At 39.9% G+C, this 14,845-nt stretch overlaps 2 protein-coding genes across 2 annotated transcripts in view; one reads left to right on the top strand and one right to left on the bottom strand.

Annotated features, from left to right (window-relative positions):
* The window catches only part of MED12L (mediator complex subunit 12L), a 326,616-nt gene that overhangs the window by 99,869 nt on the left and 211,902 nt on the right, over positions 1-14,845 (top strand). The window lies entirely within an intron of this gene.
* Positions 4,406-8,067, bottom strand: GPR171 (G protein-coupled receptor 171). The gene is made up of 2 exons (XM_077826181.1): positions 7,947-8,067; positions 4,406-6,131 (listed from the first exon to the last, which is right to left on the bottom strand). Exon 2 carries the CDS (start codon positions 6,074-6,076, stop codon positions 5,126-5,128), a length of 951 nt encoding a protein of 316 aa, XP_077682307.1. The 5' UTR covers positions 6,077-6,131; positions 7,947-8,067; the 3' UTR covers positions 4,406-5,125.

The raw sequence follows: 14,845 nt of genomic DNA, 5'->3' as shown, positions 1-14,845 counted from the left end.
AGCATTTGGAAAGAGGGTGATCATCTTATTTGTGCACATATATTCCAGAACAGCCTTTGGAATTGATCCTGCTGAAATGTATCTTGAAAGGGCTTTCAGTTCATCACCTAAATCACTCGCATCCATATCGCACATGTTATCATGTGTCAACACTGTCTCTAGTACCCTGCATTGCTGGTGTAGGTCTTCTTCAGGTATAGTGAGGAGTTTTGGAATATCATAGAACATCCCAAATATACTGCTGTGTTCCTTGAGCTGTGTGAAACTTTCTTCAGCTGACTGTATTGCACAATCTAGCACATGGTTAAAGAATTCAATTTTGAATTGTTGTTTGGGGTCTCTTATGGGATTATCCCATGCCTCGTAATCAAAATGTCATCTTCTTCGGTGACTCTTCTATTCTTGAATGGGTGGGAAAATAGCTTCAGTGTGAAGTTCCTCCTCTAACTTCTGTGTGCTCTTCAGAATGTTTTGAAAGCCCTCATCTGACCGGTAAGACTGTAGGTATGACTTTGCTTTGTCCAGTTGTTCCATTGCTCCAGATATATCAAGGTCAGCACCTTGGAGTCTCTTGCTTATAACATTTATTTCAAACAGTATGTCATGCCACAACACTAAGCCACACAGAAATGTAAAGTTATGTATGTTTCTGGTGATTCCATTTCCCTCTGCCACTGTTCTCCCATGAACAGTTCCTGTCATAGCATTATCCTCCATAATGGCAACGATGGCATCCTCTATCTTCCCAATTTGGTGTTTGATGGGCTTTATCGCCTCCACTTGACTTTCCCATCGTGTGGCACTCAGGGTTTGTGTCAGAGAGGATGTTCCCAGATGTTGCTTCAAAATTTGACGTTGATGAGTTGATGCAGAGACAAATACATAGATGCTTTGAATTACATTACAAAATTCAGCAGCCTCACTAGAAACAGATGCTGCATCACTGAGCCCCAAGTTCAATGAATGAGAACTGCATGGGACAAAAAAAGCTCAAGGGTTTAACTCTTGGATCCGTGTCTGCACTCCTCTGTTCTTTCCTCTCATGTTGGCACCATTATCGTAGCCCTGACCTCTCATGTCAGCTATCGCAATTCCCGTATCGTCCAGCTTTTTAAGAAGCACATTTGTCATACCAGCTCCTGTAGTATCATCAATGTCAATACATTCTAGAAAATGCTCTGACTGTCCCTGCAATGGTGACTTTTTCACTAGGTTCTGTTGTTTTACAAACTGCACCATTAAAGTCATTTTGTTCCATATGGGTGATGTCAGGTGTGCAGTCCAGAATAACAAAGTAATATCTTGCTGACTTCAGATCTGCCACAATCTTCTGTTTGATTTTTGTTGCCAGTAACTTTGTGATCTCATTTTGAAATTGTTTTTCCAAGGTAGTGGTGTGTGTACATTTCTTGGGTGGTGACTCTTCTTAGACGCTCCTGGAGTACAGCATCAAACTCAGCCATCAGCTCTACAATTTTAAGGAAGTTTCATTGTTTGGCACATACAGCTGATCTGAAGTGCCACACAGTGCTGGGTTTTGGGTAGCAAGCACTCACAATGGCAATGAGCCTTTTCAGAACATTTTGCCAGTAAAGAGACTCTGATGCAATCTTCTCTTGATGCTGATCATCTATGTTGGCCTTTAACCTTAGTCTCATCTCAAGCTCTTTCCAGCTATGCAATGCTCTCTGGTAATTTGCTGCCTTCTCATGGCATGCCAGATTTCTAGCCAGATTTTTCCAGTTCTTTGTTCCTGTAGAACCCAAGTGAATGGAACATTAGACTGGAAGAGTTTGCAACAAAAACAGTAAGCAGCATTCTGGGTTTTTGAGTACATAAACCTTGTCACCCATTGGGGATTCCACGCCAGTAATGTGTTGGATGGAAACTTCTATTTTCATTGTCTTTGGGGTTTTTCACTTGCTGTGGCCCATACAGCACAAGGAAGTCCCTCAGGCTACTGCTCAAGTGGGTCCACAGTCCTGGATCATCTACACTTAAGGAACTAAACTCAGCAGCAGGTGTTTCTTGTGCCTCCACCACACACTTCTCTGATCTACACTTTTCTTCAGGAATGTACATGGTTACATCCATTTGAGATGGAGAAATGGATGCTGCAGTAGCTGCCAGGTTACCTGCACTCTGACTAACTGGAAGATCAAGCATCTCCTCACCACGCACATCCTCACAGGGGCTGGAAGCCTCACCGTGAACATTTGTGTCTATGTATCTCAGGAGAACTCCTTCCTGCTTAGATAGAAAAGCTTCCTTTGTTTTCTTTCTTTTACTGAATGCTGCCCCAGAGGGGTGTTTTCTTCTTTCACTCATGACTGCTGTTCTGTGCCAGCTATAGTGGCTCTCAACACTCATTTGAAGGGGACGAATAAGCAGGCTGGTAGCAGGGCCTGCGTGAAGGAAGATATCAGCGTCTTAAGGGCCTAACTGGCTCCTACTACTTCAGTTGACTGCCTGTTCTCCTCAAGTGGGTTTAGGGAAGCAGCAGGAAACAGGAAGCTGGTGTTAATCAGTCCAGGCTCCTGGGATGCTAGACAGGTACATAAGAGGCTCCTACTCCTCTCTCTCCCTGCAGCTCCTGCTGCTGTCTGTTATTTCCTCTCACCTTGTCTCCTGCTTGCCTGTTATGTCTCTTGTGCCCTCTTTCCTCCAGCACAGCACTCCACCATTTCTGTGCATCTAGAGCAGAGAGAATACATATGCACCAGCAGCAGACACAATTTTCTGTCTGGGTCCTAGTGGTTCTCTCCCCCCCCCGCCCCCAGTCTGGCATCTGAGTCGGCCACCTCAGTTCGCCTCATGGTAGGGCTAGCCCTGCCACTCCACAGTTGCTCTTGTCCATGGTGGCTCTACTAAAGTGACGATCTTCAGTAGCACCTACTACACTGGGTAACTTTGACCCCAAAAGATTATATTTATAGTTGCTGTGACACTAATTTTATTCTTAACCCTGTTGTGCAATGCTGTGCCCAAATGCGAATCACATTAGGGCACAAGATAATATGAGATGCAGCAAGGAATCTTTTTTGGTTACTTTGAGTGTTTTATATTTCAATGAGCCTTCCGAGTAGTTGTTTAGCTACAGGTATATGCATTGGAAATAATAACACATGGTGATATGCTAGATAAAGAAAATGAGTACGGCATTAAAATACTCATTTAGGGATTATGGATCAAATAAACAATTATACTGAATAGAAAATTGGATACTGTTAGTCACTGGAATTTTCATTTTCTGTAGAATTAGACGACTGCTGTCTGGTTAACTTACCAATGCATTGGTAACAGTTTTTCTGTTTCATTTGCTGTTTCATTTTCTGAGTCATAATTGACAGTGTAGCTGAGAAATAAGGGAATCAGAATGTATGTATGAGATTAGTAATGGTGAAATGTGTAGGACTGAAGAATTATTGTAGGTTTTTCTTCTTTGGGTCTTTGTTTGTTTGTTGGCATTTAACTGTATGCCACTTGAGAAATGAAGGGAGCTAATTGATACATGTCCCAACCCGAGAAAATCCCACCTTTCCAACACATACCCTTGTTGGCAGCTTCAGAAGAGTGGCCTAATACTGAATAAGCCTAAAGGCTGATTATGTGTCTCGGCCCAGAAATGTTCACTGAAAACATAGGAAAACCGACACAATTTAAAAAAAAAATAAAGGAGTACTTGTGGCACCTTAGAGACTAACAAATTTATTTGAGCATAAGCTTTTGTGAGCTACAGCTCACTTCATCGGATGCAGCTCACGAAAGCTTATACTCAAATAAATTTATTAGTCTCTAAGGTGCCCCAAGTACTCCTTTTCTTTTCGCGAATACAGACTAACACGGCTGCTACTCTGAAACCTGACAATTTTAAAAGACAATACAAAATTCAACCAACTATTGTAGCTATCAGATCAAGAGGTAAGATGTGATGTGGCACTTATAATCATCTCTGCTTTAAAAATATAAGAAGCTTGGGTTTGAATTTTCTTGCTCTTAATTTCTTGCTATTAGATGTTGGATGAGCTGTCTGTCCAGAGTAATTTTGGGTGCTTGTTTACAGTTGGTCAAAATACGAATACGTTTTGTGGATTAGTAAACAAAGACAATCTAGTTTTTGTTTTATATTTCTGAAGTATTTTTGGTTTACCATTAGAACGAATCCAGACTGGCAATAACTTGTATTTGTCTTTGGTTTTTGGGTGTTTAAGACGTTTTGGTTTTCTAAATGTCTGAGATGTAAATACCATGTAGCTATTTTATTGGTGTAGTTTTTTGTTTAAAAAGTCTTATAAAAATCACGAACATACAGAAAGAAAAATTGAATATTTTACATTTTGTCTAGACACTTTGTGCTGTTCAGTTTTTCCCATTTAACCCAAGAATTTTACTGTAGTAACTTACATATTTCCATAATTTTAATACTCAATGAAGTAGCAAAATGGGGAAAAAAGATGAGTATTACAAAATGAAAAAAATTATTTGTAAGCAATGACAGGGGTGATATAAGCAGATACAGTGCATTTTAAATCAGTTCAGCTTAAAATCACTTTCTAGAAAAAGTGCCTTTTGAAATGTTTGGTTTTATTATGGCTGTGGAGAGTCTTCGCAGCTTATCAGTTGCTGTTGAGTACATTCTTCCTTTATTATACCTGGTAAATTAATACAGAAAGCATTTAATATTATTATGTAGTAAAGGTGAGTCCAGATCGCCTCAATCCATAAACCTTTATTAAATATTTTTAAATCTTTCTTGATAAATTGCATTACAAAACATGTTTGGATCATGCTTCATAGGTATTTTTTGGGTAGGTCTTTAGTATGACTTCATATGTTCTTAATTAAGCAGTGTGTTAAAATATTCCTATGACTCGTATCAGGTCTTCTGATAGTACAGAACTGTATAATATTCCAAATCAGTGTATGAAGCTGTAAAATAATAAAGTGATCCAGATCCATCATTAAGCTTTCCTTCTGCCCAGGGTTAGGGTTTGACAGTAATTTTATTGACATTGTTAGCCATGTTCAGCAAACGCACAGCAGTTGTATAAATTACATATGCACACACAGTGTTGGTAGTCTAGGTTGAAATACTACAGTACTTTTGTATATAATGTGCCTCTTCTCAATGTACTCCTTCTCCTGTGAGAATCTTTGTTTCTTTATGTGCTATAAAAGTCTCAGTAATTTTTAGTCTAAATGTCTTGGAAAGATAAAAATATAAAATAGGATCAAAACAGAGATTCAACACTGCCAACAGCAGAGTGGATTCCTTTGCTTTAAAGAGGGATTGTTTCAGAAGACAATCGGTTATAGCATCACTCTGGCTCAAAGTATAGGGGATCCGAACAATGTGGTAAGGAACGAAACACATGATGTAGCCTGCTGTTACTAACAGTATATTTATCTGAGCTTTCTTTACATTTGCATAACTCTTGCTGTATTTGTTTAGGTAAAGTTGTCTAACAACAAGAAAATTGGAAATAAGTATCATGGCTGAAAAATTCAGGAATATTGCTGTACATATGAAATTAGTAAACACATGCCAATCTTTTCCAACTGTTGTTTTGAAATCAATACACCCCACAGTAGGCTTTTGTTCTATTTCTTTGATTGGAATCACCATGTTAGGTACCATTATAAGGAGAACCATTATCCATACAACTGCAGATAACATCTTGGCAAATCCAGGTTCTTGGATTCGATAGATCTTAGTACTGTGCATTAACTGAAGGCAGCGGTCCATGCTTACAAATCCCAAAAATATGATTGATAAATACATATTAATATAGATGAGGCAAGCTGTGACCTGGCAGTGGAATATCCTCAGTCTCCAGGGGGCAATACCTAAGTCAACAATTATTTTTACTGGCAATGCCAGAGTCAACAGGAAATCAGCTGTTAGGAGGTTAATTAGATAGATGCTCATACATTTTTGTTTCTGATCCTTTTGAGTGAATGCCCATAGGGCAAAACAACTCCCAATAAATCCAATGAGGAAAATTAAGTAGTAAAAATAGGTAAATGGTTCCAGTTGTCTGTAGACACTGCAATTTGAGATATTGCTTAAGGACATTTTAATTATCCGGTGGAAAAGTAAGGTGTTTTGGCTGCTTAAAGATATCTAGAACCTGAAAAGTAAGACATTAGAGATAATTAGTGTGAGAATCTTGTTCCAGTATAATTTCATAAAAATGTGTGACAAGACTTGGTAATGATATTACTGAAACTGAAGTATTTGTATTTCTCAGTGTCTGGAATAGTTCACATTAAGTTGCATGGGTTTCATTCAAGTTTTAAGCAATTTATTGAAATATCTTGGGTCCCTTTCCTGCAAACACTTATGCTTGAGTATGTTCACTCATGTGAAGAGTTCATTTAAGCGAATGGGACTATTTGTGTGTGTGTATATTAAGTTACTTGTGTATCTGCAGCAGGGCTGCCCCTGGGGTTTTTTCTCCTCAGGGTGGAAAACATTTTCAGTGTCACCCAGCAGTTGACCTAAAAGAAATAAACCCCCAAACAAAACCACACAACAACAGATGAGTGGAGCAGCGGAGTAAAATAAATAACTAAAGAGACTGAGTGGTGTGCCCCCCCAAATGGTGATTTGGCACCATTAAAAGTTGGGATTCAGGGTGATCACCTTGCCCCTAAGACTGGCCCTGATTTTGCTGGATCAGGGACCTAGTTAGTTCATTGGAGCCACATTCAAATGTAACTTTTTTAAAAAAATGACACTTTTACTCAACAAAACAAAAACAAACAAAAAAAACCAAACCAACCCTCCCAAATCCCCCCCAGTTAAGTTAATGTTTATAAAAATACTTCATATATAAAATATTACAGGATTAGTAAACATTAATAATACTCTGTCAAAACCAATAAGGGTCTATCCAATAGAGACCTGTGCTCAATACTAAATATTCCTAAAATTGTTGATTCTTCTAGTTGAACAAACAAAAATATATTTGATGAATATTTTATGTAGTTCAGAAAACATTTAAAGAATCTGTCAGTCATTTGCATCATATTTTCAGGCTTCCTCAGACATTTAGGGAAAGGAAAGTGTATTTGCTTAGATGGGAACCTAAGTATTATTTTAACTATCTGAAACTACCATTGTATAACTTTTTTTTATAGTAGCTACACTGGCATTAACTTTAGTTGGAACATGTTGACTGAAGAGGAAATGAGCGTGTTAAAGTTTTTCTGAGAAATAAGACAAGGAAGCAAGTCTTTGTTGAAATAGCATTGAACCATATTAGCTTTCTATTTATATAGTACTGTCTTTTTCATTTGCTAAAAATTCTGTTTGTTTTAGTGATCAAACATAATTCTAGGTTAAATGTTGCCTGAGTTGTAACAGTTGACAATGACTCAATATAACATAATTACTTGGCCTGTGTGTATTGTGTCTAAAAATGCAACTACTTGAAACTACTCATGGCTAGAAATAGAAGATCTATAACATTATTATAATCACCCTTCTGCAAATGGAAGATATTACCCTCCCAATAAAAGAGATTATTAACCTGAGGTTAAATGAAGTTGAATGCCCACAAGGTACAGAGGAAATAGTTGGTTTTGTTCTTGAGCCAACAGAAGGTGGGAGCCAAACTCCTGATATGAAAGAGAATTCACTGTGTCATTCCACAATGATTATTCTGCTTGATTTCAGATGAGTTTGGGAATGAGCTGTATCCAGTTCTCTTTGGCTCAGGGGCTGCTCTACTGGAGGGCTTTTTTTTTATGTGGAAGGAGCCAGGGTCTCCAAAGGGCAAGACATTCAAAATGGTTATAATGAAGTAACACTTAATAAGTTCAGTGAAAAACATTAGTGCTTTTAATATTTAACCTATTATTTTTTCAGTGCATTTGGCATATTATTTACCTTGGTGTATATGGACATATTAAAATGTATAAAAAGCATTTAAAATACATACCTTCCTTTTTAGATTCTGAAGTCTCATAGGCATTAGAAGAAAGTTTGTAAAATGCTTGATTAGTCTCAGTGGATAGTCACATCTTTGTCTGATAATATGTAAATCCTTTCCCCTTTGTGCGTAGGCTGCTTTTTAAGAGAAATGTCTCTGTGGTTTTTAAATGTGTAGATTGACGTAATTAAAACCAGCACTCAAATTACTAAACAACCTGGAAGTTACCTAAAAGGGTCATGATAGAAAAATGTTAGTGTTCACGGAACAATCCAAAGTTGCCTTTTTCCTCTTTGGGAGAAGATGATGTTATGGAACAATGTTTTCTTGAGCTGAAGGCAAACTGCCTGCAGCTGTCATGGGGCCAGAACTTGCACAGCCCTCTACACCTGTTAATTTCCATTGACTTCAGTGAGATATTGAGGGCACATTGCATCTTGCAGGACAAAACGAGAGTAAGCTGTGTGGGTAGAAGGCAGCCTCTTAAAGAATGGAGTTATAAACTCTGACGTGCTAACACAAATAGAATGGATTATTGTGCTTCAACATTTTGGTGGCATTTGGGTAATTTCTATCATTTTAGAGCAGGGGAGGGCAAACTACGGCCCGTGGGCTGGATCCAGCCCGTCAGGGCTTTCAATCTGGCCCGTGGGATTGCCAGCTCCATGGCGCAGCGGGGCTAAGGCAGGCTCTCTGCCTGCTCTGGCCCTGCGCTGCTCCTGGAAGCAGCTGGCACCACGTCCCTGCGGCCCCTGGGGAAGGGGGAGGGAGGGGCAGAAGGCTCTGTGCGCTACCCTCACCTGCAGGCACCAACCCCCAACTGGCACCAACTGCCATTGGCTGGGAATGGGGAACCACACCAATGGGAGCTTCGGGGGTGGTTGCGCAGTGGCGAGGGCAGTGCGCAGCGGAGCCACCTGCTACACCCCACTCCCAAGAGCCACTGCCGGACATGCTGGCCACTTCCGGGTGCGGGGCCAAGGCAGGCAGGGAGCCTGCCTTAGCCCTGCTGCGCGCCGCTGCCACCCCAGAGCCGCTCGAGGTAAGTGGCGCAGGGCCAGAGTCCGCACCCAGAGGCTTGTCAATCTGTTGTAATAAAAATTAAGGTTAACAAACATTGATTTGATTGTGAATGAGGGATTGATGACTCTGCTCAAACCTTAATTTATTTTAAGACTGAAACTTTGGGCTTGTCTGGATGGTGATGGCAAAGCTCACTAGAGGTATGTGATTTGTGCTAACATGTGGGGCTCTAACTGCCCTGTGTAGACTCTGATGGTGCTCTCTAAAAGGTACCTAATTCACCTTAAAGTCGTCCAAACAGGACTATGTTAATGTGAAGCAGGTACCGTTTAGAGACTGCCAGCAAGGTCTATATGGGGCAAGTAGATCCCAGCATGTTAGTGAACTTTATAATTCATAATCCCTGGCACGCTTTGCTGTACTGTGTGGGGAAGCTTTGTCACACGTTCACTTCCGTTCCCCTTTTCTCCCCACTGTGCACTTTCAAGTTATGGCTGGAATTAGAATTAGAAGCGCCAAGATGCTGTAACTAAGGGCTGGTCTTGTGGCATGTGGTTTGGAAGCAGAAGTATAAGAAATCTTATGAGTAAGTCTTTTCTTGCAAGAGTTACAGCCCAGTTTGCAGACTTAAAGGTTTCAAGTGCTTCTAGTAGATATCTAAGCATATGGATGTCTTTCTGAACCAAATTCAAGTTTCAAATCTTCTGAGATTTGTCCAGTCTCTACTAAAAATAGATGGGCTGAGCGAGCAGCAAATATCTTCATATTTTTCTTTTTGAGAAAAAACCCAGACAGTAGAACAAGCTGTTGAATTTAGCCTAGTTTCTCTGGCAGTAGTACAGAGAAACTAAAATGTACAGCAAACTCACTGCAGACAATCGTCAAGATCTCAGAAAGTTGAATGATATGCCAAATGGAAGTAGTTATCACCACCAACCAAAATACCCTTATTGCCTACAGGGTTGGGAAAATCCTTTGTAAAGAAACTACTCCGTGTGTCTGGTTTCAAGCTTAGTCACAAACTCAAAACTCAGACTGTGTTTGTGAAATGTTTGGAAAGGTTCATAAAGTTTTTGAGTGATCCTGGATTCAGAATTGAGCAAATGTGGGTGGAGTTATGGCTTTCCACCTAAATCATGCAGACCTGGTAGTTCTGAATGTTTTTAACATGAAACCCAAGGTGCTCAAATTTAATTTCATTTTAAGATTTTGGAGTTCAAGTTGAACCCAGATCTCTGAGAACTTCCTCAGGTATATAAAAGGAGAAGAATCCCCCTGGATCCAAAAGGAATGAAATGTCTCTAGTTTTCCTAAATCTTTTTAGTTATTCAGAAGGGGAGGAGGCATGGAATTATCTCCAAATGAATAAAAATGCAATTTATGTCATTTTAAGATTTTGTCTTTATTTCTGGATCAGCACCCCCTCAGTAAACTCCCCTGTTTGTGTCAGTTATTGAAGAAGTCAGTGTGGTTCATATATATTTTTACTTTTTATCATGATGGCTGACTGATCTAGCCAAAGGTATCAAGACACTTCTATTTTAAGCCCCCTTCTTGCAGGAGGCAATACGTCACGGACCCCAGCCTTCAGGGAAAAGGATAGGACTTCCGTCATAGTCAGAAGTTAAGAAGCAGCGGTGTGACTCTAAAGTGTATAAGGCAGTATGTAGCCCTTTCTCCCAGGAGGAAGAATGTTATAAACGTAATATTCCCCATCTGATTAATTTAGAGTGTTGGTACTTGACTCCAGAAAGTTCACATCCACCCATCATTTAGGCCTTGATTCAAGAAAGCATCTCTATTTGGGAAAGCACTGAAGAACATGGTTAAATACTTTCCTGAATCAGGGTTTGACAATCATTTGTTAGGCCGGTTACTGACATACAAGGCTTTGCATACTTTGTGACCACACAGGGTATGTCTGCTCTGCAATTAAAATCTGTGGCTGGCCCATGCCAGCTGACTTGGGCTCAGCCTAAGGGGCTTCTTAACTGCAATGTAGACATTTGGGCTCAGGCTGGAGCCCAGGCTCTAGAGGACCTTGCGAAGTGGGAAGGTCCCAGAGCTCCACCTGCAGCCTGAGCACGAACACTACGCCACAGTTACGGCCCATTAGCCCAGGCCCATAAGCCTGAGTCAGCTGGTGCAGGCCAGCTGTGGGTTTTTAATTTCAGCATAGACTTATTCACAGTCTCATGGGTTTTTCTCTTGTGGAGTTTCTAACCCTCATAAGAGTGAAAAAGATTGAGAGCTGCTGTACTCATCCTCTGACCTGGGATGTTGCTGATGGGCATGAACACTTTGGTCATAGGGGTTCACTTTTGCCGTGTTTGTTGTCCTGAGTCCTAGAAAAATCTCTCTTGCTGTCTTTTGCTGTCACTTTTAAAAATGTGGGAGCAGGAAACACATGTATGTGTATAATGCAGAACAATAGGAAGGAAGCAGGCAAAATGCTGGTGAGGTAGCTGAAAACAGTATTAGAATGGCTGTATTGATTGACATGGCAGTGTAAATGGAGATTCATATGGCATTTTGCTAGAGAGGAGAGTTACAAGGCCATTTGCATAATCACATTACATGTGGGATGTAGGAGAGCAACATATTTAGAAGCTTGTGCAGGCCTCAGAAATACAGTAGTCCTGCCATGGAGTGAGTTATCGATGAGATGAATTTGGCCCATTGTCTTTGGATCCTTGTCTTATGTACAATGTAAAGTTGTATGTTCTGTAATGTTACAAATACAGATGTCAATTTTAGATTTCTCTCAGCTTTGAATTCTTTTGTGTGTATGTGTGGGTTGAGTTGCTGAACTCCAATGTGTCTGTATAAAGTTGGAAAACACACACACAGGAGTTGGCATCTCACACACTAACACAGTCTAAGCTGAGAGAAATGTGTGTAACATTGTGTTTGTAACACCCTAACCATAGTAAAAAAAACTTTCTATATTTTAGAGAGAGAGAGTGAGTGAGTTTGAAAATATAATTTAATGAGTTGGGAGAAATCTTTATTTTTTAATCCGGGATTTATGTTGATATTTAAATATTTACATGGTATTAGGAGGTGATCACTCTTGAAGATGTACTAAGTGTTTTTTTTTCTTTCAGCCAGTTACTGTGAGAGCTGAGTTTAATATAAACTTCAGAAACCCAGTAATCAGGGGACTAATAAAAATGAGTCCTGGAATTTTCCTTTATCCCTTTCTCCACATCCATTTTGTGATTATAAGCTTTGTGACTAAAACTGTCCTTAAGGAGTAATTGTTGACAAGTTTTATTAGCAACATTCAACCATGGAGTTCTTATGGTGGTTCTTTCATTTATGGTTTTCTTCCTGTTTGTTTGTTATGAGGAATCCAAGTAAACTCTGGCTCTGTTCGTACTGTCCCTAAGTCTCATGAGGGAGGCTCCTGCACGTCTTTTTGGGAAATAAGCAAAAATAAGTTTTTCTGTACATTTTTAATCTCTACATATACTAGCTAGCAATTTCGGCACACTGTGTCTTGTGACTTTCATTTGACAGATTCATTGTTTACCCCATAATATATTTACAAAAACATCAAAAATTTAGATCCTGCCACAAGGGAGTTATATGAATTGTGAGCAGGGACATTTATTGTGGGGTTGAGGGGAAGGAATGGACTTTAATTTTTTGAGTTAAACATAAAGAATGGTAAATTATTATTTTGTAGTTCAGTGTAACTGCTGTCTCTTTAAGACTGTAATCTCTTTTGGGAGGGGCATAGTTCTTGTTTGGCACACTGCACTGTGTGCAGCCAAGCTGCTGTATAAAAATGGTAATGAGCAGGGCCTGTAAATGACCTAGTGCTGCACTTCATGGCAGCTAATGTCAGCTGCGTAACGTGATCGCAAGTATCTTCCCTGACAGGCTATGGTGTAGTGTTTTTATAATGTGTAATTAATTACTTTTAATTAATTCATGTTTACACAGTGCTTTAAAGATGTGCAGTGCTGTGTAAGTGATCCTTATTAGTTGATCTATTAAGAGATGTTGCTATTAAATATACTTCCATAAAAAGGATGCATGATTAAAACTTAAGGAAATCAGTCATTTTGTGGGTGAAATCCTGACCATGCTGAAGTCAGTGGAAGTTCCCCACCTGACTTCAGTGGGGCCAGGATTTCATCCTTTATGTTGGCAGAGTTTGGCATGAGCTTTCCTCCATAAATTAATTCCTATTTGCTGAGTTTAGCCCTTGCTTCTGAAAAACTGTGGTGTTCTGTTAGTGGAGAAGGAATTTGAAGCTCCAGTCCAAAGCATTAACATAAATAACCCATTGCACGTTAATGGGATCATTGACGTTTGTCCGATGTAGCTCGTGCATTATCACTACAGGCTAGAGCAGGTGTATGAGCTGATGCATAAGTTAGTGTGAGATTTATGTATTCTATATTTCTGAGTTTTATGTGACAGATATATGTGCTCATATCAGGTCATCTCCTCAAGAGTTTGAGTGGCTGAACAAGTGAATCTTAAGAAAAAGATGGTTTTGAATTCTATTTAGAAATTTATGTTTAAAACCTTATGAGCAACTTCATTTTCACATTTATGCTTTAAATCTCCCTTGGCTTCTCATGCTGCATGTTACCTCTACCCAGGAGGAGAACAGAAATGGTTACCTCTGCAGTAGGCACAAAATACATTTCAGTCCCTTACTTCTCAAAAAGAAAAGGAGTACTTGTGGCACCTTAGAGACTAACCAGTTTATTTGAGCATGAAGTGAGCTGTAGCTCACGAAAGCTCATGCTCAAATAAACTGGTTAGTCTCTAAGGTGCCACAAGTACTCCTTTTCTTTTTGCGAATACAGACTAACACGGCTGTTACTCTGAAACAATACTTCTCAAAAGGAACACAACCATGTTATTATAGTGGAGCCCAGGGTGTCATGAGGAAGACAATTCTTCTATTGCTTATGTAGCTGCCTAAAGCATGGGTTCTCAAACTGGGGGTTGTGACCCCACAGCGGGTTGTGAGGCTATTATGTGGGAGTTGCAAGCTCTCAGCCTTCACCTCCAAGCCCCTGCTTTGCCGCCAGCATTTATAATAGCGTTAAGTATAAAAAAACGTATAAGGGGGGGTCGCATTGAGAGGCTTGCTGTGTGAAAGGGGTCACCAATAAAAAAGGTTGAGAACCACTAGCCTAAAGTGAACAGGCACATTTCTGTTTGGTTCTGAACCAGTGGAAGGAATTATAGAAAGTAAGTCCCTCCTTGGATGGTTGGTGACAGTGGCATGACTGCAAGACTTCTGGCCATCTGGGGAGGCAGTTGGGGTAGGTAGTCAGTCTGCTGAAGGTATGCGACTCACTTTATTTCAGAGGTAGAGTTAACCACCTTAGTGTAGAATACATTTCTGACCTCATCTGCAAGCCCTGTCCTTTCCAGTTTATTTAGCTTATTTTCAGTCCAAGTAAAAGTGAAAAGCACTGTGAGGGGAAGGGAGCAAAACTAGGTTTAATAGGCAGGCTGGTTGAGACTTGTGCCCGGTACAGACACCAAACTATTGTTGGTTCAAAGGCTATGGACGCACTGTTCTGCATCAAAGTTATCCAGTGATGGACTGTTTTTTAATAGGGCAATGTAAAAAAAAAAAAAGCACAGCGAGCAGTATGTTTTCCATTGTAACCCCCTAACATGTATCTAGTCGTTTAAAGTGATAACGTGTCAACCTGTTCGGGTGGGGAGGAAGGATTTTTCCAGAATATAGATATGTTTGCATAAATTACTTTCTAGTCATGAAGATGAGATTTTACAAAGGCAGGTGACAGACGCTGTTTTCATGTCACTATACCAGTACTCTTTCACTGGCCCTTTTGTTTAGATAATGCAGCATATACAGAGGGGCACTTATGCAAGGTAGTAGG

This window comes from Eretmochelys imbricata, chromosome 9 (assembly GCF_965152235.1).
Source record: "Eretmochelys imbricata isolate rEreImb1 chromosome 9, rEreImb1.hap1, whole genome shotgun sequence".
NCBI classification, from domain to species: Eukaryota; Metazoa; Chordata; order Testudines; family Cheloniidae; genus Eretmochelys; species Eretmochelys imbricata.
Note: the sequence above shows the minus strand (reverse complement) of the source record. Positions and strands in the feature narration are given on the sequence as shown.

Bases quoted from the DNA above. Each gene is read 5' to 3' on its own strand.
- GPR171 (XM_077826181.1), bottom strand. From the start codon at position 6,076: ATGTCCTTAAGCAATATCTCAAATTGCAGTGTCTACAGACAACTGGAA.